Source organism: Betta splendens, chromosome 14 (genome assembly GCF_900634795.4).
Source record: "Betta splendens chromosome 14, fBetSpl5.4, whole genome shotgun sequence".
Classification (NCBI taxonomy): domain Eukaryota; kingdom Metazoa; phylum Chordata; class Actinopteri; order Anabantiformes; family Osphronemidae; genus Betta; species Betta splendens.
The window spans coordinates 88,789-113,446 of record NC_040894.2 but is presented as its reverse complement, the minus strand read 5'-3'; the positions used below and the strand labels follow the sequence as shown (position 1 = coordinate 113,446).

General features: G+C 42.7%; 1 protein-coding gene across 5 annotated transcripts; it reads left to right on the top strand.

Annotated features, from left to right (window-relative positions):
* The first annotated feature begins 1,352 nt into the window (after positions 1-1,352).
* Positions 1,353-14,346, top strand: tmprss15 (transmembrane serine protease 15). 5 transcript variants are annotated; one of them, XM_029174605.3, is made up of 28 exons: positions 1,411-1,491; positions 1,978-2,090; positions 2,165-2,286; positions 2,491-2,558; positions 2,640-2,782; positions 3,729-3,779; positions 3,852-3,971; positions 4,077-4,185; positions 4,513-4,622; positions 4,709-4,849; positions 4,923-5,075; positions 5,169-5,274; positions 5,492-5,639; positions 5,723-5,864; positions 7,463-7,552; positions 7,641-7,766; positions 7,851-7,994; positions 8,070-8,180; positions 8,360-8,483; positions 8,584-8,679; positions 8,801-8,850; positions 8,930-9,001; positions 9,081-9,228; positions 9,343-9,524; positions 9,933-10,025; positions 11,609-11,748; positions 14,050-14,104; positions 14,207-14,346. In XM_029174605.3, the coding sequence occupies exons 2-28, from the start codon at positions 1,979-1,981 to the stop codon at positions 14,335-14,337; spliced, it is 3,087 nt and encodes a 1,028-aa protein (XP_029030438.1). In that variant the 5' UTR covers positions 1,411-1,491; position 1,978; the 3' UTR covers positions 14,338-14,346. The 5 variants fall into 5 exon arrangements, 4 of the variants coding, with proteins under 4 accessions (XP_029030441.1, XP_029030438.1, XP_029030439.1 ...); XM_029174606.3 differs by having other exon boundaries at positions 2,162-2,286; positions 9,084-9,228; XM_029174604.3 differs by having other exon boundaries at positions 2,162-2,286.
* The last annotated feature ends 10,312 nt before the right edge of the window (positions 14,347-24,658 follow it).

Sequence of the window (24,658 nt, the reverse complement as noted above, 5' to 3'; positions counted from 1 at the left end):
AAATGTCAAATATCAAACCTGTTTGATAATAATGTTTCACTTGAAACAAGTTTTTAATAACTGAAGAAATAGTTAAAAACAGGTTGAATATAAAAAGGTATTATTATTATTATTATTATTAGCAAAACAGACTCAGCAGATCTGTCTGTTGTTGCAGAGCTTGAACCACAGAATCAGTAAATAAGACAACCAGTTAATGTTTCTAATAACGATTAACTAATTAATCCCAGGACTGGCGACCTGTCCAGGGTGTACCCTGCCTCTCGCCCATAGCCAGCTGGGATAGGCTCCAGCACCCCCGTGACCCCGCACTAGGGAGTAAGCGGTTAAGAAAATGGATGGATGGATGGATAATTAATCCCAGATTGGACTATAAATGGTTACTGCAGCTTGGGTTCTGTCTCTGCTCCACCTCAGAGTTTGAGTCTCTCCTGCAGATCCGGAAACTCAATGCCTCGGACCCTCAGATGAGGTTCCTGTGCAGAGGAGTTAACAGTTCCTAGCTGCACCTCCTGCTCATCTCGCTTCCTGAGAATGGACGCTGACCCCCAACAAACACTTATCATCTCCATTTATCATAATGACACAGTAAAATGTATTGAACTAGTTCTCAGAGTGAAGATTAGTTTTATGGGCATCATTACATCAGATTAACTGTTTGCAGCTTACCTGCAGCTCTGACATCAAGCTGTAGAAGCTCTTGATGTGTTTTGATGTAAATTTGTAAACAAGATTAAAGTCAGGAGGAAATATAGGAAACTTCAGCTCGTATAAACAACAATTTTGATACTTTACCAGACATTTAGAAGATCCAGGATGTAGTTCAAATGTGACTGTGTTTTAGTTTGGAGGAAAACTAAGCACCTGCCGGTTTCTCTTGATCTGAGACTATTTGGATTGGTTTGACTGTGATTAAGGCGTCTGTTTTTGTGTTTTATTTGATGATGAGAAATCATTGTGAGAACACAACCACTGCATTATTTTTTCTGACGGTAAATATCTTAAATTTTGATTGACAGACCTCTAGTAAAAGGTTGCAGTTCATGCAGCACCACAGCTACTGATTCTACATGAACATATGACTGAACATATAACACTTCTTTATTTCTAAATTATTGTCCAGTTCTCATTTTGTTTTTAAAGTTTTCTAATGTAAATATCAGATTAAACAAATATTAAAATGTCCTCGAAGTGAAAATGCAGAGGTAGTAATTTGTCTGGCTGTTGTTACCAAATCATTAATAAAACACAATTATATTCATGCTAGCATCTGATGAACTCATTAATAGTAATAATAGTCATTAAATATCACACACGGTGCCGAAAGGCAGTGATGGAATCAGTTTATCTGCTGCTCCCCTTCCCCGCAGCTGCTTGCTGATAAGGAAATGTTCAGCTCAATAAAAGCTGATCACAGATCAGACTCAGAGTCAGAGCAGGTCTGGTGTTTCTGACCATGTAACATTTTGATTCCGTCACATCCAAAGACAGGTGAGTTTTTATTTATAAAGTAGCATGTATAACACTGTTTTGACAGCACCTACAGGTTGGTCACAAGACCAGGTTGGTCACAAGACCAACCTGTAGGTACTCACCTGTTTCCAGCTGATCGATCAGTTCCAGAACCAAACAACAGATTCAGGGCTGTTGGTACCTCGTCCTTCCCTCCAGCAACTCAATACAAAAAAGTGAGATCCAGATTAAAGTTCTGTTTACCAACAGAACTGCTACAGCATACAAATATGATGTCAGAGAACTAAAAAGTAATCGGACCGTATGGTGCTTAGATAAACTGATTCAGTTTTTCAACCTCAGAAAACATGGAATTATTGCTGGTTCTTGGTTTTATTGGCTAATAAACAAACAAAGTAAAAAGTTGTCTCTTCCCCCTAAAACCTGTGTCCTGATGCTTAAAACCAGTCTCACCTATGAAAACAGTTTCTTGTGATCTGATCGATTTTTCATCGTTCCCCTTAGCATGAAGCGTCCCTTCTCGTCTCTGGAGATTTTCCTCATCGTCGTTTCTTCCGTTCTTCTCATCAGTTGTATTGGGCTGATTGTGGTTTCATGGTTCAGCCTAAGGCCTGAAGGTAACTGGGTGGTAGGTTTTACTGAACCAAGCAGGTCGTTTACCAGCGCCATTGCTGTTTGTTTTTGTAAGAAGGTGCCGACCCAGCTGTGCTGACAGGTCAGATGGTGATCACGGACGGAGCTGTGTTCTCTGAAGAACTCACAGACTCCAGCAGTGTGCAATTTAGGTCTCTGGCCTTTGATGTGCAGCAGCTGGTGAGAGCTCAGCACATCTAGACTTATTAAACGCTTTTATTCTGACAGATCTACCCTCCAGCATCTTTTAACAAAATACATGTAGCTTTTATTTTGAACAATTAAAGAATCTGGTCACAGTAAAACGTACTTACTTTGAGAAGTTAGTTTCATAAACAGCAGATAACACATCTGATCACAGTCTGATGTATGATTGGTTGACAGCTGTCGACTGCGCTCAATCACACCGAACTCAGGTGGCTCTACAGGTCCTGCCAAGTTCTGTACTTCAGGTCAGATATCAGATTAAGAAAACTGATAAGTCAAATGATGATTCATTTTCGAGGTGATAACTTATTGATCTATTTCATCAGTCAGGGGAGTGTGGCTGTGACCTTTGACCTCTTCTTTGATCAATTGATCACTGTGGAAGAGGTGGAGCGACAGCTGGGGGTGGGGCTCCAAGAGGTTGTAGGTGGGACATTGGTCATAGACAAAAACAGCATCACGGTCACAGGTAAGTGTGATGACACAACTTTGGACCTCAGAACATTAACTTCTTCAGCCCCAAGGCTGTTTTCTGAAAAATGGCATAGCTAAATTCAACTTATCTCTGCAACCACACAAAAGGTATATTTAACTGCAAGCAACTGAGCTTAGGAGTTTCCTAGTGTGCATATTCTATACGTTTTGCACTACTATCCACCTAAAACAGCAATAAAAGTGATGAATATATCCAAATGTCACTTAGCTATACCGATCTAAACATAGGTGAAGGTGTTCATTTGTGTCCACCGTTTCCAAATCTGTCGCTGTACTAGCCACTAGGGGGGACAGGTGTCTGTGTAGCCATATCTCTTAGTAACTACTGACTGTGGCCAGTGAAGTGTCTTTTTACTTGTTATAAGCTATGGAATTGGCCTAAAAACACCAACACAAGATTGACAGGAGTGGTAGCCAGTAAAAATGACTGATCACGTTTTATGGCCCTGGTGCAATAAAAAACGTCACCAAATTGCAGCCCTACAGGCAGCAAATTTGGTGCCTCACCATACGCCCTAAATAGAATCAAAATAAATATCCATCTATCTATCCATCCATCCATCCATCCATTTTTTACTGCTTATTCCCATGTGGGGTCGCGGGTGGTGCTGGAGCCTATCCCAGCTGCCTGTGGGCGAGAGGCAGGTAACACCCAGGACAGGTCGCCAGTCCATTGCAAGGCAACACACAAACAGACAACCATTCACACACACACTCACACCTATGGGCAATTCAGAGAGACCAATTAACCTAATGCAGGTTTTTGGGCCGCGGGAGGAAGCCGGGGAACCCGGAGAGAACCTCAAGCAAACACAGGGAGAACATGCAAACTCCAAACAGAAAGGCACCCGGGCCGCCCTGGGAATAGAACCCAGGCCCTTCTCGCCGTGAGGCACTAAAACCCGAACTTATTCTTGTAGAAAAAACTGAATGGACAACAGTTGCTCCAGGGACCGTCACACCTACGACAGGTGAGAAATCATGGACAGGTGTGTCAGTCTGTTTGGCTGCAGGTGTTTGTTAAGTCCTCTGTGTGTTCACAGTGACATGTCCTCCTGAGCAGCTGTCCTGTGCTGATGGATCGAAATGTGTCCCATTGGGTTGGCTTTGTGACGGAGTCAATGACTGTCCTGATGCGTCTGATGAAGACAATGCTCGCTGTGGTCAGTAATGCTCTGACCTTTTCTACCACAGATGCAGTTATCCTGTTATCTGTGATCACTTTTAAAGGATTTACTTACCTGTTACGTCATCATATGTTTCCATAGCTACACTATGTGATGGACAGTTTGTGCTGAAGGGCCCGAGTGGTTGGTTCAGTTCTTCAGCGATTTCTGACACGTACAATAGCAGCAGCTTCTGTCGCTGGATCATCAGGTTTCAACTTGACAATATACACTGCATATAAATGATATACATTATAAATATGTATATAAACACAATACACACTGTATATAAACACATTACAAACTGTATGTGCTTCTGTGTAGTTCCCTCTTTCCACCAGCGGATGTTGCTGGTCTCTGTCTCAGTTCCAGCCCTTCCTGCTCCTCACTCACCACTCACCTGTTTCCACTTAACTGATTTAAAAACTTTGACTTGAAAATCCAGCAGCTTCCTTGACTCACTGACCCTTTGTTTTACCTGTTGTCACCTGGACCATGTCTTAGGGTTCGTTTCATCTTGTTTTGGATTTGTTTTCAGGGTTGATGAAGGACTTTCAGTCAAGGTCAGCTTCTATCAGTTTGAGACAGAAGAAGACCTTGACTCTGTGAAAATTTATGAGGGAGTTGGACCAAACAAAGTGCTGACAGGTAAACTTCAGATGCTCTCAGAAGCACTACATTTTGTATAATGCTGTAGGCATGAACTTTGTTGTAATCCTGTTAATGATTCACAGCTGAGTTTTCTGGGTTCCTCTCACCTGGGACCGTGTGGCTGCTGACCCATCAATCAACTGTGCAGTTCACCACTAATGACGTCCACAACCTGTTAGGGTTCAACGCTACCTACAGCGCCACCAACACTTCCTGCCTCTCTAGTAAGACATTGTCCCAACACAACCAAACAGGATGATTTTACTGTGACTGACAATTCTGTGTTTCTGTGCTCAGATGAGGAGAAGCTGACCTGCACCTTTGAGCAAGGCATGTGCTTCTGGAGACAGGATCAGGATCCATACACTGCTGACTGGATTCGAGTCAGTGGCCCCACCTTTCCCCCACTGACGGGGCCAAGTGTTGACCACACACTGGGCAACATTTCTGGTAGGTTTACTAAGTGATGTCTCATTTTAATGTTAAACAGAATCTAACGTAACACTGAGATCAGTGCTTCTACAACCCCTACTAACATGTCAGGTTTCTACATGGTCACTCCTCCGAGCCCTGGCCAGCAGCTGAGGAGCTTCACCATCCACAGCGTTCCTCTGACTCCGGCCACACAACTCATGTGTCTGAGCTTCTGGTAGAAAACGAACATACACAAAAAATAAAGAAGCAGACAGCATGTAAACAAACAATAAACACAATTCACATAATTTGGTTAATGTGAAAAGTAAAAAAAGAAGTGAAACAAATGACATGCCAGTGTAGAAGACCATGTAGACAGTATAAATGTAAAATAAAAGGTATCAGAAAATCTGAAGAAATAAATCCTAAGTAACCAACAGCTGTGTCTGCAGGTTTCACATGTTTGGAGAAAACATCCATCGCCTCCGGGTCCTTGTCCTAGTCGGGTCAGACTTCACTGTGCTGTTCCAGAAAGACGGTAACTATGGTGACAACTGGAACTATGGCCAGGTGACCCTTAACCTGACGACCACAGCTATGGTTGGTGGAATGACACAGGTTCACTGATGTCTTTATTGATCCTTGTCTGAGTGATGGACACCTTGGACCTCTGACCTGAACAGGTGTTGTTTGAAGCTCTTAAGAAAGAAGGGAGGCTGAATGATATCGCTCTGGATGACATCGCATTGACATCTGGTCCTTGCGGCCCCTCCCCCTCCACGCCCACAAACGTACCACCTCCAGCAACTACACCTCCAATCCCAGGTGAGTCTAAGCAGGTAAAATACACATGAGGTCCATGTATGAGCTTCAGACCACAGCTCATGATCATTAAGGGAACAATTACCTGTCAACAGATTTTTTTTTTCTGTTGACAGGTAATTTGGAATTTTCAGTTCTTTGGATTATCAGATTTGCTTGTTCGACAGACAGACAGACAGACAGACAGACAGACAGACAGACAGACAGACAGACAGACAGACAGGCAGGCAGGCAGGCAGGCAGGCAGGCAGGCAGGCAGGCAGACAGACAGACAGACAGGCAGACAGGCAGACAGACAGACTTTCAACTCAAACACTGTCTCTAAACCCAGCTATACTATACTTCACCAATTTTCAATCAAGAAAATGGAGAATGAAGGGACGCTCATGCTTCCCGATTTCTTCCTTCTTCCTCCCTGTACCTGCCCCACAGCCAGCCTTCTGGGCGCAACTGCTCTGTCTGCAATTGTGTTTCCTTGCAAACGCATACAACACTGATACTTAATGGATTATTTATGATACAGCGAGTTCTTCCGTATATTAGCACAGTCTAATATTTGTGGTTACTTGTATAGACCAGAGTACAGCCCAGATACCATATGGAGGAAGACGCAGCAGAAAGCTGGCACCCAGCGTCCAGCGGCCTGCAGCCCGCAGCAGCACGACGCCGATAGAAACATAACTGAATATAACTGTAATAAATCTACGGCTGTCGAGCCGTCGAAACTAGCTTCAGGATGCTAAGGACAAACCAGAAAAAACAGCCAGGACAGAACAGTAGAATGTGCACTGAGTAAGCATTCTTTTTATCCTTTTATTGATTTAACTTGCGCTGTGAAGTTTGAGTAAAGTTATGAGCTGCTGCTTGCTGTGCTTTGGATAGAGAGTACTTGGAAGTAGCGTTTGCTTACTTTGCTAACATTGTGCATTAGCTTGGCTGGCAGCCGCTCTGATAGTAATAAAATAATTAATTTCATCCTTTTGTAGGTAATATCGGCCGACCTTGTATCATCACAGAGTCTCTTAGAAGGGACAACCTGTCTGTTTTTTCCAGCCACTAACAGCAGATTAAAAAAAAGAGGGTTTTGGCTAAATGAAGAATCTGTGACATACATCAACTGTCTGCTTTAATTCAAAATAAAAGCTAAAGTCATAACCAATGTCTTTATTCAACTAGATTGTTAAAATATTTTTCATACTTTTTTAAATACTTTTGTTAAAAAGCAATGTTTGAATGTTTGTCTCCAAAGGAGTAACATGCCCTGCAGTCAGGTACAACCAATCACTGCAGGTCCGGAGGTTCGAGCGCAATGCATTCTATGTTTTGTAGGATTTGACCATTTTCAGCCTCAGCACATATTACGGACACTTTTTCCTGTTTTCTCTGGACACAGGCCATCAATAGTAAACGTTTTTGCACATTTATAATATCCAATTTTCATAACATAACTTGCTTTTAGTGGTAAAGTATCCCTTTAAATAAGACACACTGTCCTGGTTTGTTATAAGCAGATTTTATGCTTTGTACCTCAAGCGTCTATGAAACATATACCTGTGATCTATATTCAGTCTGACCTTTCCCGTCTGCTTTGATTGGTCCAGGTGACTGTGGAGGACCCTTTGACCTCTGGCAGCCAAACTCTACCTTCAGCTCCCCTAACTACCCTGGTTACTATGGGAACAAGGCTCAGTGTGAGTTCTTTACACTAACCAGTGATGTGGAGCTCACCTCTCACCTGTGTTGGTGCAGGGAATTACCCACGTTCCTGTCCTGCTGCAGGTCTCTGGACTCTTCATACCTTGGAGGGTGAAAACATCCAACTCCACTTCCTGGACTTGGACACTGAAGCAACCAGCGACCTGGTGGAGGTGCGAGATGGGGCGGGGCCTAACTCCATCTTATTAGGTGAAGAGGTGTTTTACCCACAACCTCCTTCTGTATCTAAGCAATACCTTGGGAAACATTCACTGCTTCCATTTGCTTTGTCAGCTATACTCACAGGCAGCAGTATCCCTCCACATGATCTGTTCTCAACAACCAATCAGATGCAAGTGTGGCTTTATACGGACGCCTCAGTTCAGGGACGTGGCTTCAGGGCCAACTTCACCTCAGGGATTAACCTGGGCTCACCAAGTGAGTTGGGTCAGGAGGCAGTTTAAAGCAAGGTCACAGAGTGTTGGTTACTGATGATTCATGTTATATGAGCAGTTCCGTGTGAAGCCAGTCAGTTCCAGTGCCAGACAGAAAGCTGTATCCATGGTAACAGTCAGTGTGATGGAAGGGCCGACTGTCCCGACGGCTCTGATGAGGCAGACTGCGGTGAGTCAGTGTTTTAACAATAGTTAACTTTGAAATTGACTGGTGAAGTTTCAATGCTTTCAGTGTCATAATTAACAACAAACATTTGACCAATGACAGCACAGCCCTGAACTGCTGCTGACAAGTGGTTCTGTGATTGGTAGATGTTTTAGGTGCTCAGGTGTGTCCACTTGTCTCAGTTGTGTTGCAGGTGAATGGTTCCAGTCGTCTTCAAGTCAAAATTGTCTCCTCTCTGTTCATGGTGTGTGGCGACACCTGGAACTCTTACCTGTCTGACTTTACCTGTCGTTACCTGGGATACAGGTAGTACTTCTTGTTCAGCTCTATTACAGTATGATTGATTGTGAAATTTAAAGGTTCAGGTACAGACGCAGGTCTAATTGTTGTCTTGGACTCTCTGTAGGTCGGGGGTGACCTCACTCCTGCCAGCTCTGCCACAAGACTCCCCGTTTGCAACCATCAGTGTCACTAGTGATGGAAAACTCGAAACCAGTGTCAGGTACAGACAAGCAGAACCACAACAAGAACTGAAAATACACACAAACACTATAACCAAGACCAGACCGTAGGGTTCTTATTAGAACCAGGTTTGGTTCTGTCATGTTCTTTTGTTTTTACAGTGAAACCTGTGTCACAGACAAAGTCATTTCGCTGAGCTGCAACAACCAGCGTAAGTTCACATACCAGCAATGACAGAAACTGCTGCATTACCTAAAACCCTGGTGTTGTTCAACCTTTGTGTGTTTCAGCCTGTGGATTTCGTCAAGTGACTTATGAGGCAACAGAACTCAAAGGATCAGGAAGGAGCCGACATTCTCAGGGTCTCTTGAGAGTTCTTTTGTCTCAGCTAATCTGACCCACGTCTCTGTAATTGTATTGATGTTCGAGTTTCGTTTCCAGTAGGTGAGACTTGGGTGGTTGGCGGGGTTGATGCAGCAAAGGGGGCGTGGCCATGGATTGTGTCACTGCACTGGAGGGGAAAGCACGTGTGTGGAGCCTCGCTGATCGACAGTGACTGGCTGTTGACCGCTGCTCACTGCGTCTATGGGTGAGACACTCACAGCTGTCAACCGTCAGTGGATGGATTCTCTGATGTGCATGGGTCAGTGTATGAAGGTTTGGAGGTCTGTGTTTTAGCTGCCTACTCACTTTTTGCCAACAGAAAGAACTTGCACCTCCAGCTGTGGTCTGCTGTTTTCGGACTTCATGCACAGGGTGACATCAGTGCTGCAGGAGTTCAGACCCGACAGGTCGATCGCATCGTCATCAACACAAACTACAATCGACGAACCAAACAAGCAGACATTGCCATGATGCACCTGCAGCAGCCACTCAATTTTACCCGTTAGTAAACATGAACACGGGATTCTGCAGCATACACTGCCTAGTCTAGTTACCATGGAGATTCATTTAGTAGCCCAGACTCATCTTAGAGCAGGTTACATTTATTCTGTAATCTGGGCTAGGGGAAGACAACATCGGTGACCCCAGCTGTCAATTATTCTGCATTTTTTCAGCAATTCGTTCGTTTTTTATTTAGTTTTTACTGGACCACATAGTAACAAGGATGAGTTAATACTCAGGCGCACAGGTCTGGTCCACATTGTCTTGACAACCATGACCTCAGAACAGACATAAAGTACATCGGTGCAGACGATTTGCATGCTGAGTTTGGTTTTTCTCTCCACTACAAATTGATCAGAGTCGGTCTGAGATGCAGGAGTGTGATGATGACATTGTGGCTGTTTTCAGGGTTTATCCAGCCACTTTGTTTGTCCGAAGGCTTCAATGTCACAGCAGGAAGAAAATGTGTCATTGCAGGCTGGGGAAGGGAAGCAGAGGACGGTGAGGCTCAGTCCCATTCAAATAATGTCGCTCTCCCTGTCTCCCTCTAACCTGACTTTCACTCACTCACTGACACACCAAACTCTCTCTCTCTTTCTAAGTGAGGCGGCGTATGAGAGCTGTGTACATTGACAGAGTGATTAACCATTTTTTAAGACACTAATTAACTACTACTTAGATAGGTAGAGTGTGTTTTTTTTGGGGGGGGGGGGTTGTGTGTTTTTTCGCTGACCGGCGTCTGCAGGTGCAGACCACCTGACTGGCATTAGCATGTTATTCACTGAGCTAATGCGGAAGCGCGGCCTGAAGATTATGTTCACCAGATCAGAGACAGTGAAATGCTTTGGTTGTGGAGGGACATCTCATCAGAGCCTGCCCAGACAAAGCTTGGGACAATTCCCACTCTGCTGCAGGAGGCTGTGCAGACAACCATGGCAGGGAGGATTAACGTGGAGGACAGGCTGATGGACAGGGGGATGGTGGAGAAGGTGCAGACGGACAGGAGGACAGTGGAGAAGGTGCAGATGGACAGCAGGAAGGTGGAGAAGATGCAGATGGACAGGAGGAAGGTGCAGAAGGTGCAGATAGACAGGAGGACGATGGAGAAGGTGCAGATAGACAGGAGGAAGGTGTAGAAGGTGCAGATAGACAGGAGGACGATGGAGAAGGTGCAGATGGACAAGAGGAAGGTGGAGAAGGTGCAGATAGGCAGGAGGAAGGTGGAGAGGTTGGGGCAGGCAACCAGCAGGCTGAAGAGGCCAACGTGGAGCCGTTAAACAAAAGGGAAGTTGCTAACATGTCAACTGTGGAAAAACTGACTGAACATGAGATAGAGTTGGTGATGATAATTTGGATGTAAACAGTGCTGCAGCTGAACAGTGTGTCGGGATGGAGGAAGGTAAAGAAGAACTCTGTATTAAAAGAAAAGGCAAAGCTACTATAGACAGCTCCCTAGACCAGTTATGGGCTGTGAAGAAGGCAAGGGGGAGGAAACTGGACAACTTACCCCCAGAGACGTTAGAGAGGATGACATCTCTTTATGCACAGACACTGAAATGTATGATTGCAGATCTCAGTCACAGAGGCCCAAGGCCTACAATGTTGAAATGGTCCAACGGTTTCTGCTGTGAACCAAAAATATGATTCCACAATATGCCCATGGACTGATTTGACTGAAATCAGTCCATGGGCAGTTGAGAAGCAGAGGCAAAGGGGGTTATACTGACCAAGAGGTTCATAGATTAAAAGAACTGGTGCACAAAGTGAGCCAAGAATGATGGCATTGTTAGTCTATTATAAACGTACATTGTTTGCCATGCCTATTCATCCCTATGTTAGTCTGCTGAACTGTTTCTTGAAAAATTGACTAATAGACTATTACATTTTTGTGAAAAATCAAAAATCAAATCTCTCTCTCTCTCTCTCTCTCCCTCTCTCTCTCTCTCTCTCTCTCTCTCTTTCCCATCTCTCCCATCTTGTCATGTCTGTCTGTCTGTCTGTCTGTCTGTCTGTCTGTCTGTCTGTCTGTCTGTCTGTCTGTCTGTCTGTCTGTCTGTCTGTCTGTCTGTCTGTCTGTCTGTCAGGTGTTCTCCCTGATGTTCTTCAAGAGGCTGAGCTTCCTTTGGTAGCCAAGGATCGATGTCAGGAGGCTTTACCTGAGTACACCATCACCTCCAGCATGGTGTGCGCCGGCTATGCTGAGGGGGGCATCGACTCCTGTCAGGTAAATCTACTCCTAGACTCATCTGAGACTGTGATAATGAAAAGGTATATTTAGTGGGAGTGCTGAACAGCTCTCACACTATTGATATCTTCGCTCTTTATTTTTCTTCTTATTATTATTATTTCGCCCCGTTTTTCGGTCGCTTTCATCGTCTCAACGCTTCGTCGTAGAATCGCCGTTCAACTTTCTAAACGTGTGTCGTCTTTAGGAGATGGGGGCTATTACTTTTCACGTTTTCAGCTTTTCAACTTTTAACGTTATTGAACTTTTTCCGTCGCTTTTTTTATAATGGTCGTCTATGGGAATCATCGTTCAACTTTTTGTCAACTTTCCTCTTTTCATCAGCGTCTATCATCGTCATACTTTGGCGTAGAAACGTCATTTCAACTTCAAAAGCGTCTATCATCTTTCAACTTTATCAGTGTAAATCAGTGTCTTCGTATCTTCTATACTTTTCGACTTGTGAGCGTTTAAATATCGTGTGGTTTTTGTTACATTTTCAGCTTTTCCATTAGTGTGTATTGCGTCTGCTAGAGTGCGTGATGTCACAGCTACAGTGAGAAGGTGCGCTTTTTTAAGACAGAACTTCTGTCTTTAACTTGTCACTACAGCCACAATTTTTACTCTATCAACGTAATTACTTCAATAAATCGTAGTCATAATTGTCTTCTTTCTAATGATGTGTCTGGATATACCCTCAGACCTATACTTTAGTTGCTATCAACCTCAAAGCGCAGAGACATCCTGAAATTCTCCCATAGACTCTAATGATAATTTTCGGCAGACGTCTGGGGAGAAAAACAGAGGAGACATATTTTGAAATTGCGACTGTGGCTACAAGCTTTTGTCCTTAAACATAAAATTCACACCATTTGCTCATTGAAGCCTTGGGACTCGTAAAATGAAATAATTGTTGTGATAACTATCATGGTTTAGCTGGAACAAGCCTGTTTATACAGGGTGAAACTCTGCTTTTACAGAGCAGAGTGAGCCTGATTTTCCCGCCTTTCGTCTCCATGGCGACGGCGCAGCTGCAGATTTCACTGACACGTCAAACTGCTGATGCTCAGTGTAGACAGCAGTTCCATGCATATTACTGATTACTCAACTACACTATTGGATTGTGTAGTAATTAAGCACACACTTCCTCTAAATCCTTTCAAAATAAAAGCACCAAGCCAAATAATTAGCTTTAATAGCAATATTTCTGCTTTTAGATGGGTAATTATGACTGTGTAAATATAGATTAACAGTTTAGTAATGACCCACACATGCTTCCTCTACATCCTTTCAAAATAAAAGCACCAATGCCAATTATTAGCTTTAACTGCACTGTTTTTGCCTTTGAATGGGTAATTATGATTATTTAAAGACTAATTGACAGTTACGCTATTACCCCCACACATTTGCTCTAAATCCTTTCAAAATAAAAGCACCAATTACAATTTTTTACCTTTAATGGCAAGATTGATTAGAAAGTTTGTGGTTCTGAATACTAACCAATCGTTAATGAGACTACTTTAGAGTTCAGTAAATAGCCACTCAAACTTATTAGGGTGCTTTTATTCTGAAAGGGCTAAATCTAAATCTTTTACTTTAATAGGGCTATTCTGCTATTGAATGATAAATTATGACTATCTAATGACTATTTATAGTTTAGTAATTGCCCACACACAACCTCTAAGTCCTTTCAAAATAAAAGCACCAATGTAATTTATTACCTTAAATGGCAAGATTTTCGTTTCTGACTGGTAAATTTCTACTAGTTATTAAACTATTACACAGTTAGGTAATTATTTACAAATACTTTCTTCAAATCAAAAAGATAGTCAACTTATTTATGATTGTCAACAATGCACTCTGGTCAACTTTTTAATCTTTGACATCTTTTTACCTTGGTCAACTTTTGAGTCATTGTCATATTTTATTCTTGTCTTAGTATGACCTTGGTCATCTTTTTAATCATCATCTTTTTAATCGCCATCTTTTGTCATCGTTTTAATCTTTGTCATCGTTTTCTCGTTTTCATCGTTTTGCCGTAGTCAACTTTTTGGACGTAGTCAACTTTTTGACGTCAGCAGCTTAATCAGCGTTTGTCATCGTTGCGGCAGCAGATTAGCTCTCCCACGTAATTTCTCGAGAAATTACTTTTTCTAGTGTTTGTCCTAACTTTTAGAAGATATTTTATGAATGGGTTTGAGATTTTTCATACTTTGTTTAAATTTTGTATTCTGGACAAAGAACCTGCACAGACCTGTTTGGTTCCATCAGCTGCTTCTGAAATGTGTTTGTTGCTCTCAGGGCGACTCAGGAGGGCCACTCATGTGTCTGGATGATGGACGCTGGACTCAAATCGGTCAGTCTGTCCCTCAGATCACGCTTCATTTAATGTAGATCAACTTTAAATTCACAGACGCTGATATTTGAATATTCAACTAATGTGATTGGCTGCCAGCAGGTGTGACCTCGTTTGGGATTGGCTGTGGGCGTCCTCAGAAACCTGGAGTCTATGCACGAGTGTCTGCCTTCAGCTCCTGGATTGCCCAGATCAGACGTTCGTTCTCATCATCGTCATCTTCATCTCTGTGAACCAATCCAATAAATAATGCACATCTTAATGAATCACAGAACAAAACGAGGCCAGAACCAGATCTGGGCTGTCATCATGAAGCCTGTCTCCTGTTTTTGTGGGATTTATGTCTCAGGGCTTCTGTGCTCACCAGATGCAGCGTTTGAACCAGTAACAGCTAGAATGATTGAAACACAATCCAACATCTCCAGGGCCAATATGGATGAAATATCAATTCAGGGAAAGTAATTTTATTTTTTTACACTTTGTCAAAAATGACAGTTTCACATTGACAGACTCATGGGAACTGATTAGCAGATAATATTAGCAGATCTTTATCTAAGATAAAGAGTAAATCCAGAGTTACATGACTTAAGCTAAAGACTAAAAACTAAAAGTAATCTTATTAAAGTTGTTGTATTAAAGCAGATCAACGGTTTCCTGATCATTAGACTAATGGTTCGTTGCTTGTCACAATTTAGCTCAGCCTCATTTTCTCATTGAGCTTCTTTGATGTTTCATCCACTGTTGCATCTTTAACCATCTTTTCTACACTAGATTGGATTTTCCTTTGCAGGCTTTTGTAGAATCAACTCGTCTCCTTCAGCTCAACCTCATGGTTTTTGTTCTCGTTCCTGCTTCTTTTTCACTTCGCTCAGCTTCCTCTCGTACTTTGACTCCAAAGCTTTTATTTCTTGCCCCAATTTCTTCCGGTAAATATATTTGAGCTCATAGTCTCTTTTATTCAACATCTCTGTGACCTCTAGGTAGGTGGGGTTGGAATAACACCTTCCATTTCAAGCTACCATCTTGCCCACCTTGTCCAGCAGATCCAAAACCTGACTCCGATCATTTATTGAGGAGTGCAGACGTGTTTTCTCTCTGCTCCCACTCTGCTTTTGCTTGCAGTGTCCTTGTCTTGTCTTTTTCTGAGCACCCTGATCTGCTATTCTGGAATAACATTTTTTGAGCATGGAGCTAATCAACTGGTCACTCAGCGCATTGGACAAAATGTTTTCACAAAGGAAAGAATCTCCGGGAGAACCACTCTGCCCCTTGGGGACTTTTGCCTCCGGCTACGTGCGGGACGCGTGGGATTCCTGGTGCCCCCTGTGTCTGGAGCCTCTGTCCATCGAGGATGCAGAGGATCTATTCATATTTTGGACGTTGATAACTGGGCTACTCATGATTGGCTTTGGTGGTGCCCTGCTTTATCGGAAGATTGGAAAGATTGGAAAATCTGTGGCCGGCTCATTGGCGTGTCCACCGGCTGTGGAGCTGCAAACGCCGACGGGGGCCATGGTTACTCGGCTGACGGAATTACACCAGAGGATTGCCCGGATTGAAGGACTGATCTGTAACATCTGTAACATCTCAGCCCGTTCGGATGCCCGGATCACAGGACTGACTAATAAGATCTCAGCCCGTACGGAGGAAGACAAGAGACAGAGGGATAACATCTGCAGACAGACTGAACACTTGGTGAATGTGGTGACAGCCTTGTCTGACAGGCTTGAGGAGATGTCACGGGTGACCCATGGTCCCACAAGAGGCGATGAAGCCCTGAGTTCTGACCCATTGGAGTATTGATCTAGACAAATTAGTCATGGATTGTTAAAATGTATTAATTTTGGCTGTGTATTACTCTGTCCCTTCTCCCTCACCCCTCCCTTCCCGGGTCCAATCTAGCTCACCAGCTGTGCCTCTATCTATCCTCTTCCCCTTATTGTGACTCCCTTCAAGGACAACTGTTGGACTGACCTGTAAACATCTTGGTCAGCCTCGGTCATACTTCTATAAACAACACTTCACTACACTGATTCAGATACACCCCCCCCCCCCCTCCCCTCCTTACAGTCTCACTGTCTGCTCTCCGACCTTATCTATCTGTCCTGATGAATCCAAGAAAAAATTCCAGCAAGGTTTCCACTTGTACTGTGTGATACTGTATGTGTGTGCGTTTTATTTTTACTGTTTGTACTGCAATTTGCTTCCACTGTCGGACTAGCGCCGGGTAACCTGGCTGCTGATGGGAATTTCCCCGCTGTGGGACTAATAAAGGCATTCTTAATCTTAATCTTAATCTTTAGAGACCTCTCTCTTCACAGCATCATCCGCCTGGGATGTGTCAAAGAGACTGGGCATGTCAATATGTCGTCTTCCTTCTTGGTACATTCTCTGGTCACTGAGGAGAAAAACACACTTTTAGATTCACTTGAGCAAACTAAGAGGAACAAAAGCAGTTTCCTGGTCTTGTCGTTCATTTGAAAATATCTCATGAATACCTGAGATCCATTTACATGCACAGACACTAAATGACTTTACCTTGTGCCTAATTTAATCCAGCTGCACCTTCACACTAACTAGTTTAACTGGTTTTACCTCAGCCAGCATCAGTGGTTCACTTTGAAAGAAAACAAGTTTATGTGTTATCTTCCGTGTTTCTGCGGAGTCTTTGTTGCTCCTCAGAAAAGCTTTATTGCCAGGTCCTATAGAGAGCACTTTAAAGGGCTAGGAATTTGTCTTGGTGTTGGCAGGTGGTGCATCATAACATACATACAAACATGACATAGTAGTGCACATGAAGGATAGTTTAAAGTAAAATATGGATATATATACAGACTAAGTACAGTGAGATGAAGTGAGTGTGCATGTGGTCTGAGTTGGTGTGACCTGTAAAGTGGCAGTGACTGTCCTTGGGTTGGGGGGGGGGTCAGCTAGGAAGAGTTGGGGCACAGTTCAATAGACTAAATGCAGTGGGGAAGAAGCTGTTTTTGTGACCGGAGGTCCTGGTCCTCGTGGACTGGAGCCTCTTGCCAGAGGGGAGAGGCTGGAAGTGTTTATGACCTGGATGAGAGGGGGTTGTCTACAATCCTGGCTGCCTGTCTCCGGGTCCTGGAGATGTGTAGCTCCTGGAGAGACAGAAGGTGGCAGCCATCACCTTCTTAGCAGAGTGTATGATTGCTGCAGCTTGGCCTTGTCTCTGCCTGTGGCCTTAACGAATCAGACTGTGATTGGATTTGATGATGGCAGTGTAGAAGTTCACCAGCATCTTTGCAGGGAGATGAAACCTCTTCAGCTGCCCCAGGAAGTACATCCTCTGCTGAGCCTTCTTGATGATAGAGCTGAGAGCTGATGTTTTGCTCCTACTTGAGATCCTGGCTGATGATGATGCCCCTGGAAGCGGAAGGACTCACAGAGGATGACGGGGGGAGGGGGCTGGGTCCTTCCTGAAGTCAACTGTCATCTCCACTGTCTTCAGAGCATTGAGCTCCAGGTTGTTAGCGCTGCACCATGACACCAGACAGTTGAATGTTAAGAGCTTCAGAATAAAATACACTAATGATTATATTTCAGAGTTTGCGTATGTAAAGTATCAGATGTATCAGATGTTTGCTCACAGTGTGGATCTACCTGCACATCATCGTCATGTTTTGGTTCAGGTGGTGCTGGACATTTTATCTTTCCCGGTTTTATTTATCATATGATAAACGGAACCGCATGTCGTGTAACACACATATTAACCTTAAAGATTCAGACAGACACACTTGTTAGGTGTGTTACAGCTCTGACAGTTTTATTCTAGCATAATTGGTTCACAATACAATACAAACAAAGCACTGTCGTCCTCTTGGGAGTGTTTGTTACTCTGTAATATCCAGTACAAGAGACCAGGTCAGCCTCACACATTAAAGTTAATTCATCAGCCTGCTTGTGGTGTGACAATACAGGTTTCTAACTTAGACCGAAGTGAAGGAATTCATCCAGCTAAATCACTGCTTCTAATCCTCATGTCCACTCTGCTTCACACTCAATAGCACCTGTACACACCAGAAGATTACAGATACCAAGTAGTCACGAGTTATAGCAGCTTCCTTCTTATATGTAACTGCTGTTATGGTTGCTGGAAATGATTTCAGTCGTAAGTATGCTTTTACTACACAGGATGTGCTGATTTATGGGTGTGGACTAAAGAGTCAAGAGTCTTCTTCATGCAGCCTGACTTGAAGGAACGTTTTTCCCAATATAATTAAAGAGAGGATGCTGTTACTTTAATTCCTAAGTTGGTGCTTTATTCAGCAAACAGCAAAAGCCAACAGCATTTGATAAAACGACCAAAGATCAAAGATTTCAATTCACAGAGTCAACCCAATTTCTATTCTTTTCGAGTGATTCACTGCTTTACTCAACCCCTTCATTGCTTGGTGTTTGGGCTCGAAGGCTGACGAGGGGGAGATGTGATTGTTAATTTGTCTCCATCCGGTTCACTCCCATTCTGAATGTGATACTCCTCGTGATGCTTCATCCCATCCGGGTGAAGATGCTTAACTGCCCAGAGGCAGGTGTCCTTGTCGTTCTCTTTCCTTTGTTTATGCTTTGCTTTGTTCCTCAATTTTGTCCAGAATGACAGTGTCCCCCAGCCCTGACGTCTTCTGCTCCACCAGCCAAAACCTCAGATTTTTATACACATTTTGTGCCTATGTCATCTCACTTTTCAACATCGCCCTGTACACTTATTTTTACAGCGTGATCATGTCACAACCTCAGTCAATTACTCCACTATCTAGCCAGTTCCGGTTTTATTTTGTAACCATTTCCTGTTTAGCTCCCATATCCAATCTGACCAGCTTTACTTACGGCCCTTGTTAACCCCACCTGCACGTAATCAGTAATCAGTAGTTCAGTACTTAAGCACCACCTCTCACCCCAGCACCTTCCCGGATTGTCTGCGTTCATTCCATGACCAACCCTCCAGCGTTGTCGAGTTTCCAGTTTCCGTGCATGACCTTGTTTGGTAATACCTTTTTGATTCTTGCCCAGCCTATGATAACCCTGCCTAGCGTGTATGACCTCTGCTTGTTTTTGACCACGTCTTTTGCCCAAGCCTTGTCGAATATCGTTTTTGCCAACCTGTGTATGACCATTGCCTGCCTGACTAAGTTCCTATTAAAACAATCTTTTACTCAAGTATCGCTGTGCCTTTGGGTCCTTCCACCATTGTGCCATTGTGACAGATCAACATGTTCTATCCAATCACTACCTCTCAACACAAGTGCATAGTTATGACATGAACTTTCCCTTGCACCTGGCAACATGACATAATGTTGGGGATGTGCGAGGAGCACAGATTATAATAATTGGATTCATAGCTCCTGTCTAGAGATACCAATTATGTTTATAATTCAGATCCACGGAATTTGGTTATTAGGTTAAATATTATAACTATATATGACAAAGGTCTATAGTTTGGTAAGTGAAACACTTAGTTAGTTGAATTAATAATTAATTAAATCAAAGACAAACAAATCAAAGAGGAGTGACTTACCAGAATTTAATAAACATCAAAACAGTTCCTCTTACGGAACAAAGTAATAGTAAGCTAATAAAGTGTGGTTTATTAAATATCAGATCTCTCTCATCTAAATCCTTTTTAATAAATGACTTGATAAGTGACCATCACATAGATCTGTTCTGTCTCACTGAAACCTGGCTGCAGCAGGATGAATATGTTACTTTAAATGAGTCGACTCCAATGAGTCACAACAACTATCATGTTCCAAGAAGTACAGGTAGAGGTGGAGGAGTAGCAGCAGTCTATAAATCAGATTTATTAATTACTCCTAAACCTAAACATAGTTATAACTCATTTGAGAGCCTCACTCTGAGCCTTTCTCACCCAGACTATAAAACTCTGAAGCCAGTTGTGTTTTGTATTGTTTACCGTCCTCCTGCTCCATATTCAGAGTTCTTAACTGAATTCTCTGAATTCTTATCTGACTTAGTTCTTAGCACAGATAAAGTCATTGTAGTGGGAGACTTTAACATTCATGTAGATGTTGACAGCAACTGTCTCAGCACTGCTTTTAACTCCTTAATAGACACTATTGGTTTTACACAGCAGGTAAATGAACCCACTCATTGTTTTAACCACACCCTAGATCTTGTCCTGACATATGGGGTTGAAATTGATAATTTAATAGTTCTTCCCCAAAACCCTCTGTTATCTGACCATTTCTTATTAACTTTTGAATTTAGCACAACTGACCCTATAACAGCTGGAAAGAAATGTTACTATAGCAGATGTTTATCTGACAATGCTGTTGCCAGATTCAAGCAGATGATTCCATCATCTTTTGCCTCAATGTCTTGCAGATACACAGAGAACAGTCACCTTAATCCTTATGAACAGGTTGACTGTCTTGTAGATGATGCTGCAGCTTCTCTACGTACAATGTTAGACACAGTGGCTCCTCTGAAGAAGAAGACAGTGAATCAGAGGAGGTTAGCTCCGTGGTATAACTCAGACATCCGCAGTCTAAAGCAAAGGACTAGACAACTAGAAAGACAGTGGCGTTCCAACAAAATAAATGTAAACTGCATTGCATGGAAGGACAGTCTAATGAAATATAAAAAAGCACTTTGTGCTGCTAGAAAAACATATTATTCCTCCCTAATTGAGGAAAACAAAAACAACCCCAGGTTTCTTTTCAGCACTGTAGCCAGGCTGACAAAGAGTCATAGCTGTATTGAGTCTACTATCCCCTTAAATCTCAGCAGCAATGACTTTATGAACTACTTTACTAATAAAATTATCATCATTAGAAAAAACATTCAGCAGCGACTTCTTCCAAATGACAGAAAGCACTGTCTAGATCCATCAACTTTAAATTTATTAAATCCTCTGTCTTACCTAGACAGCTTCTCCCCCATAACTCATATGGAGTTAACCTCAATAATTAACTCTTCCAAGTCGTCCACTTGTCTTTTAGATCCAATCCCAACCAGATTACTCAAAGAAGTTCTACCTTTAATCAGCTCATCCATATTAAATCAAATCAACCAATCTTTACAACTAGGCTATGTACCACAGGCTTTTAAGGTGGCTGTGGTCAAACCTCTATTGAAAAAACCAACCCTTGACCCTGGACAACTAGCCAACTATAGGCCCATTTCAAATTTACCCTTTATTTCCAAGATTCTGGAAAAAATCGTGGCTAAACAATTATCTGACCACCTTAGTGGGAATAACCTGTATGAAGATTTTCAGTCAGGATTTAGAAAACATCATAGCACAGAAACAGCTCTGGTTAGAGTCACTAATGATCTTCTATTAGCTTCGGATAATGGTCTAGTTTCTGTCCTTGTCCTGTTAGATCTTAGTGCTGCATTTGATACAATTGATCATCACATTCTATTACAGACACTAGAACATAGAATCGGGATTAATGGAACAGCATTGGGATGGTTTAAATCCTATTTGTTGAACAGATTCCAGTTTGTTCATGTTAATGATAAATTCTCCACACGCACAAGGATTAGCTATGGAGTTCCACAGGGTTCTGTGCTGGGTCCAATTCTGTTTAGCTTATACATGTCTCCTCTAGGTGAGATTATTAGAAAGCATTCTATTAATTTTCATTTTTACGCAGATGATACTCAGCTATACATGTCCTTGGAACCAAATGAAACAGATCAACTAGTCAAAATTCAGGGTTGTTTAAAAGACATCAAATCCTGGATGTCCCAAAACTTCCTTCAACTAAACTCAGATAAAACCGAGATTCTTATTGTTGGGCCTAAAAATCTGAGAGAGACACTATTGAGTCAGATAGCCACCCTGGATGGCATAACATTAGCTTCAGATTCTACTGTGAGGAACCTTGGTGTCATGTTTGACCAGGATCTCTCTTTTACATCATACATTAAACAAATCTCCAGAACCGCCTACTTCCACCTTACAAATATAGTTAAAATCAGAAGCATCCTCTCTCAGAGCGATGCAGAGAAACTGATCCATGCATTTGTTACCTCTAGGCTGGACTACTGTAACTCCTTACTCATAGGATGTCCTAACAGCTCCTTAAAAAGCCTACAGCTCATTCAAAATGCAGCAGCCAGAGTTCTGACAGGACTTAGAAAGAGAGATCACATTTCTCCTACATTAGCTTCTCTGCACTGGCTGCCTGTAAAATGTAGGATAGAATTTAAAATTCTCCTACTCACATACAAAGTACTCAATGATAAAGCTCCTTCTTATCTTAAAGACCTTATAGTTCCTTATGCTCCCAGCAGAACACTTCGTTCTCAGAGCGCTGGGCTACTTGCGGTTCCTAGAGTGTTTAAATGTAGAACAGGGGGCAGAGCTTTTAGCTACCAAGCTCCTCTCCTCTGGAACCAGCTCCCTCTTCAGGTTCGAGAAGCTGACACACTCTCCACCTTTAAGATTAGGCTTAAAACCTTCCTTTTTGATAAAGCTTATAGTTAGAGATGGTTCAGGTCACTGGCAATTATTGTTAGTCACAGGAACCATCTCTTAGTTAAGCTGCAATAGACATAGACTGCTGGGGGACTTAATTTATACACTGAGCTCCTCTGTTTCCTTCTACCTCCTCTGTCCCATAACCTCCCATCATTGTCCCATGTTTAACTAACCTTGTCTCTTTCTGTCCAGTAGTTGTGCTTCTCTCCTCTCTCCCCCCCCACCCCCACTCTTTCTCCCTCTCTGTCCTCACCCACAGGTATCATTGGACTCAAAGTTTGGTGTCTGTGATGGGCAGCTGCGGATCCAACCATCCTGCCTGCATCCAGTCCCTGGTCCTACCATCCTGCCTGTGCTCTGTTGTTGCTTGTTGTTGCTTGTTGCTGTTGCTGTGCTTTTCTATCTCTCTATCCTCTCACCCCAACCGGTCGAGGCAGATGGCCGCCCACATCCAGTCTGGTTCTGCTGGAGGTTTCTTCCTCGTTAGAGAGGGAGTTTTTCCTCTCCACTGTTGCTGTCAAATTAAATGCTTGCTGTATGTGGGATTTGTTGGGTTTAGTTGTGTGAGGTTTTAAACCTTACTTTGTAAAGTGCCTTGAAATAACTTTGTTGTGATTTGGCGCTATATAAATAAAATTGAATTGAATTGAATTAATTGATTTACGGGACATCACCCTGTTACCAGGGACCAATGACCAAGTTGGAATAGCCAATACAGTCTTAATTGTATTTAAGTTAGTGGAAGGGTGAACTCCGTACCATAGCCGACTCAACTTACCAGTACTGCAAAGCCATATACAAATAATCACAGACGACCAATTAAGTTATGACAACTAATACAACTAATATTAACTCCAGTATCAACAATACGTTGAATAGCTCAACAAATCTAAAGTAATCATTTAGTTTGTTCGTTTGGAAGTACTGTATGTGTATGCATATTACCTGAGATAAAAGTGTGTGTGTGTGTGTGTGTGTGTGTGTGTGTGTGTGTGTGTGTGTGTGTGTGTGTGTGTGTGTGTGTGTGTGAGAGAGAGAGAGAGAGAAAGAGAGAGAGAGAGAGAGAGAGAGAGAGAGAGAGAGAGAGAGAGGAAGGAAAGAGGAAGGAGAGAGGAAGAGAGAAAGCTCCCGATGGTGACCGTCGAGGGAGTGGAGAGAACAAGGAAGAACAAGGAGAACAAGGGGAGAGGCTTTGGTCTTTTTATAAACGTGTTTTCGAACATAAATATTGAAATATAAAAATAATACCATAATACATCTCCTCAAGTGTCTGGAACTGGTGGAAGGCTGGTTCTGATAGGTCTAGCCGGAGGAAGAGAAAGCTCATCAGGTAACAACCTTGTGTGTTTAGGCAAGAGGAAAGTGAACGTGTGAGTAGTTCAGTAGCAGTAGAAAGACATTGGGTCACAGTGGTGGACACTCCAGGATTTTCCAGCAGAAACACAGATTACAGTGAGATGAAAGAACATTTCTGCAAAATGAACCTTCTGTCCGCTCTCCGTTCGGTCCACCTGCCACCTTTATATTCTATTAACTTTACATTCAAATTATATTCACATCAGGTGGCAGTAGTGTCTAGTTTTGAGAAAACTATTATCAGCTGGTTTATTGGTGCTTGAATTAAATTTCATTTGTTGCTTTTATAAAGATAAATGAGAAAACCGATGTGTTTTGTACTTTGTCTTCATGACAACCTCACCAGAAGATGCCTTGTTTCCAGTCGATATCGCCTGGAAAGTATAAATCTACTACTTAATTTGCACCTGAGCATTAGCTTCCTGCTATCCTTATACGCTGTTTCAAAATAAGAGTCTCGCTTTCTTGTGCTGCTTGTGTTGAGTCTATCGTGTTCAAAACAAATCTTATGGTGTGTGTGTGTGTGTGTGTGTGTGTGTGTGTGGGAGTGGGTGGGGGTTGGTGTTTGAAACAGCTTTCAGAACATAAAGCGTCAAGGTGCCTCTGGTATCTATATATCTTGATACCCGAAAAAACGCAACGGAAAGTACAGTAAGGGACAGAGCTGGTGAAAACTGCTGCCACACACGTGGCGCCATCTTTATAGAATAAGTTATGTTTTCTGA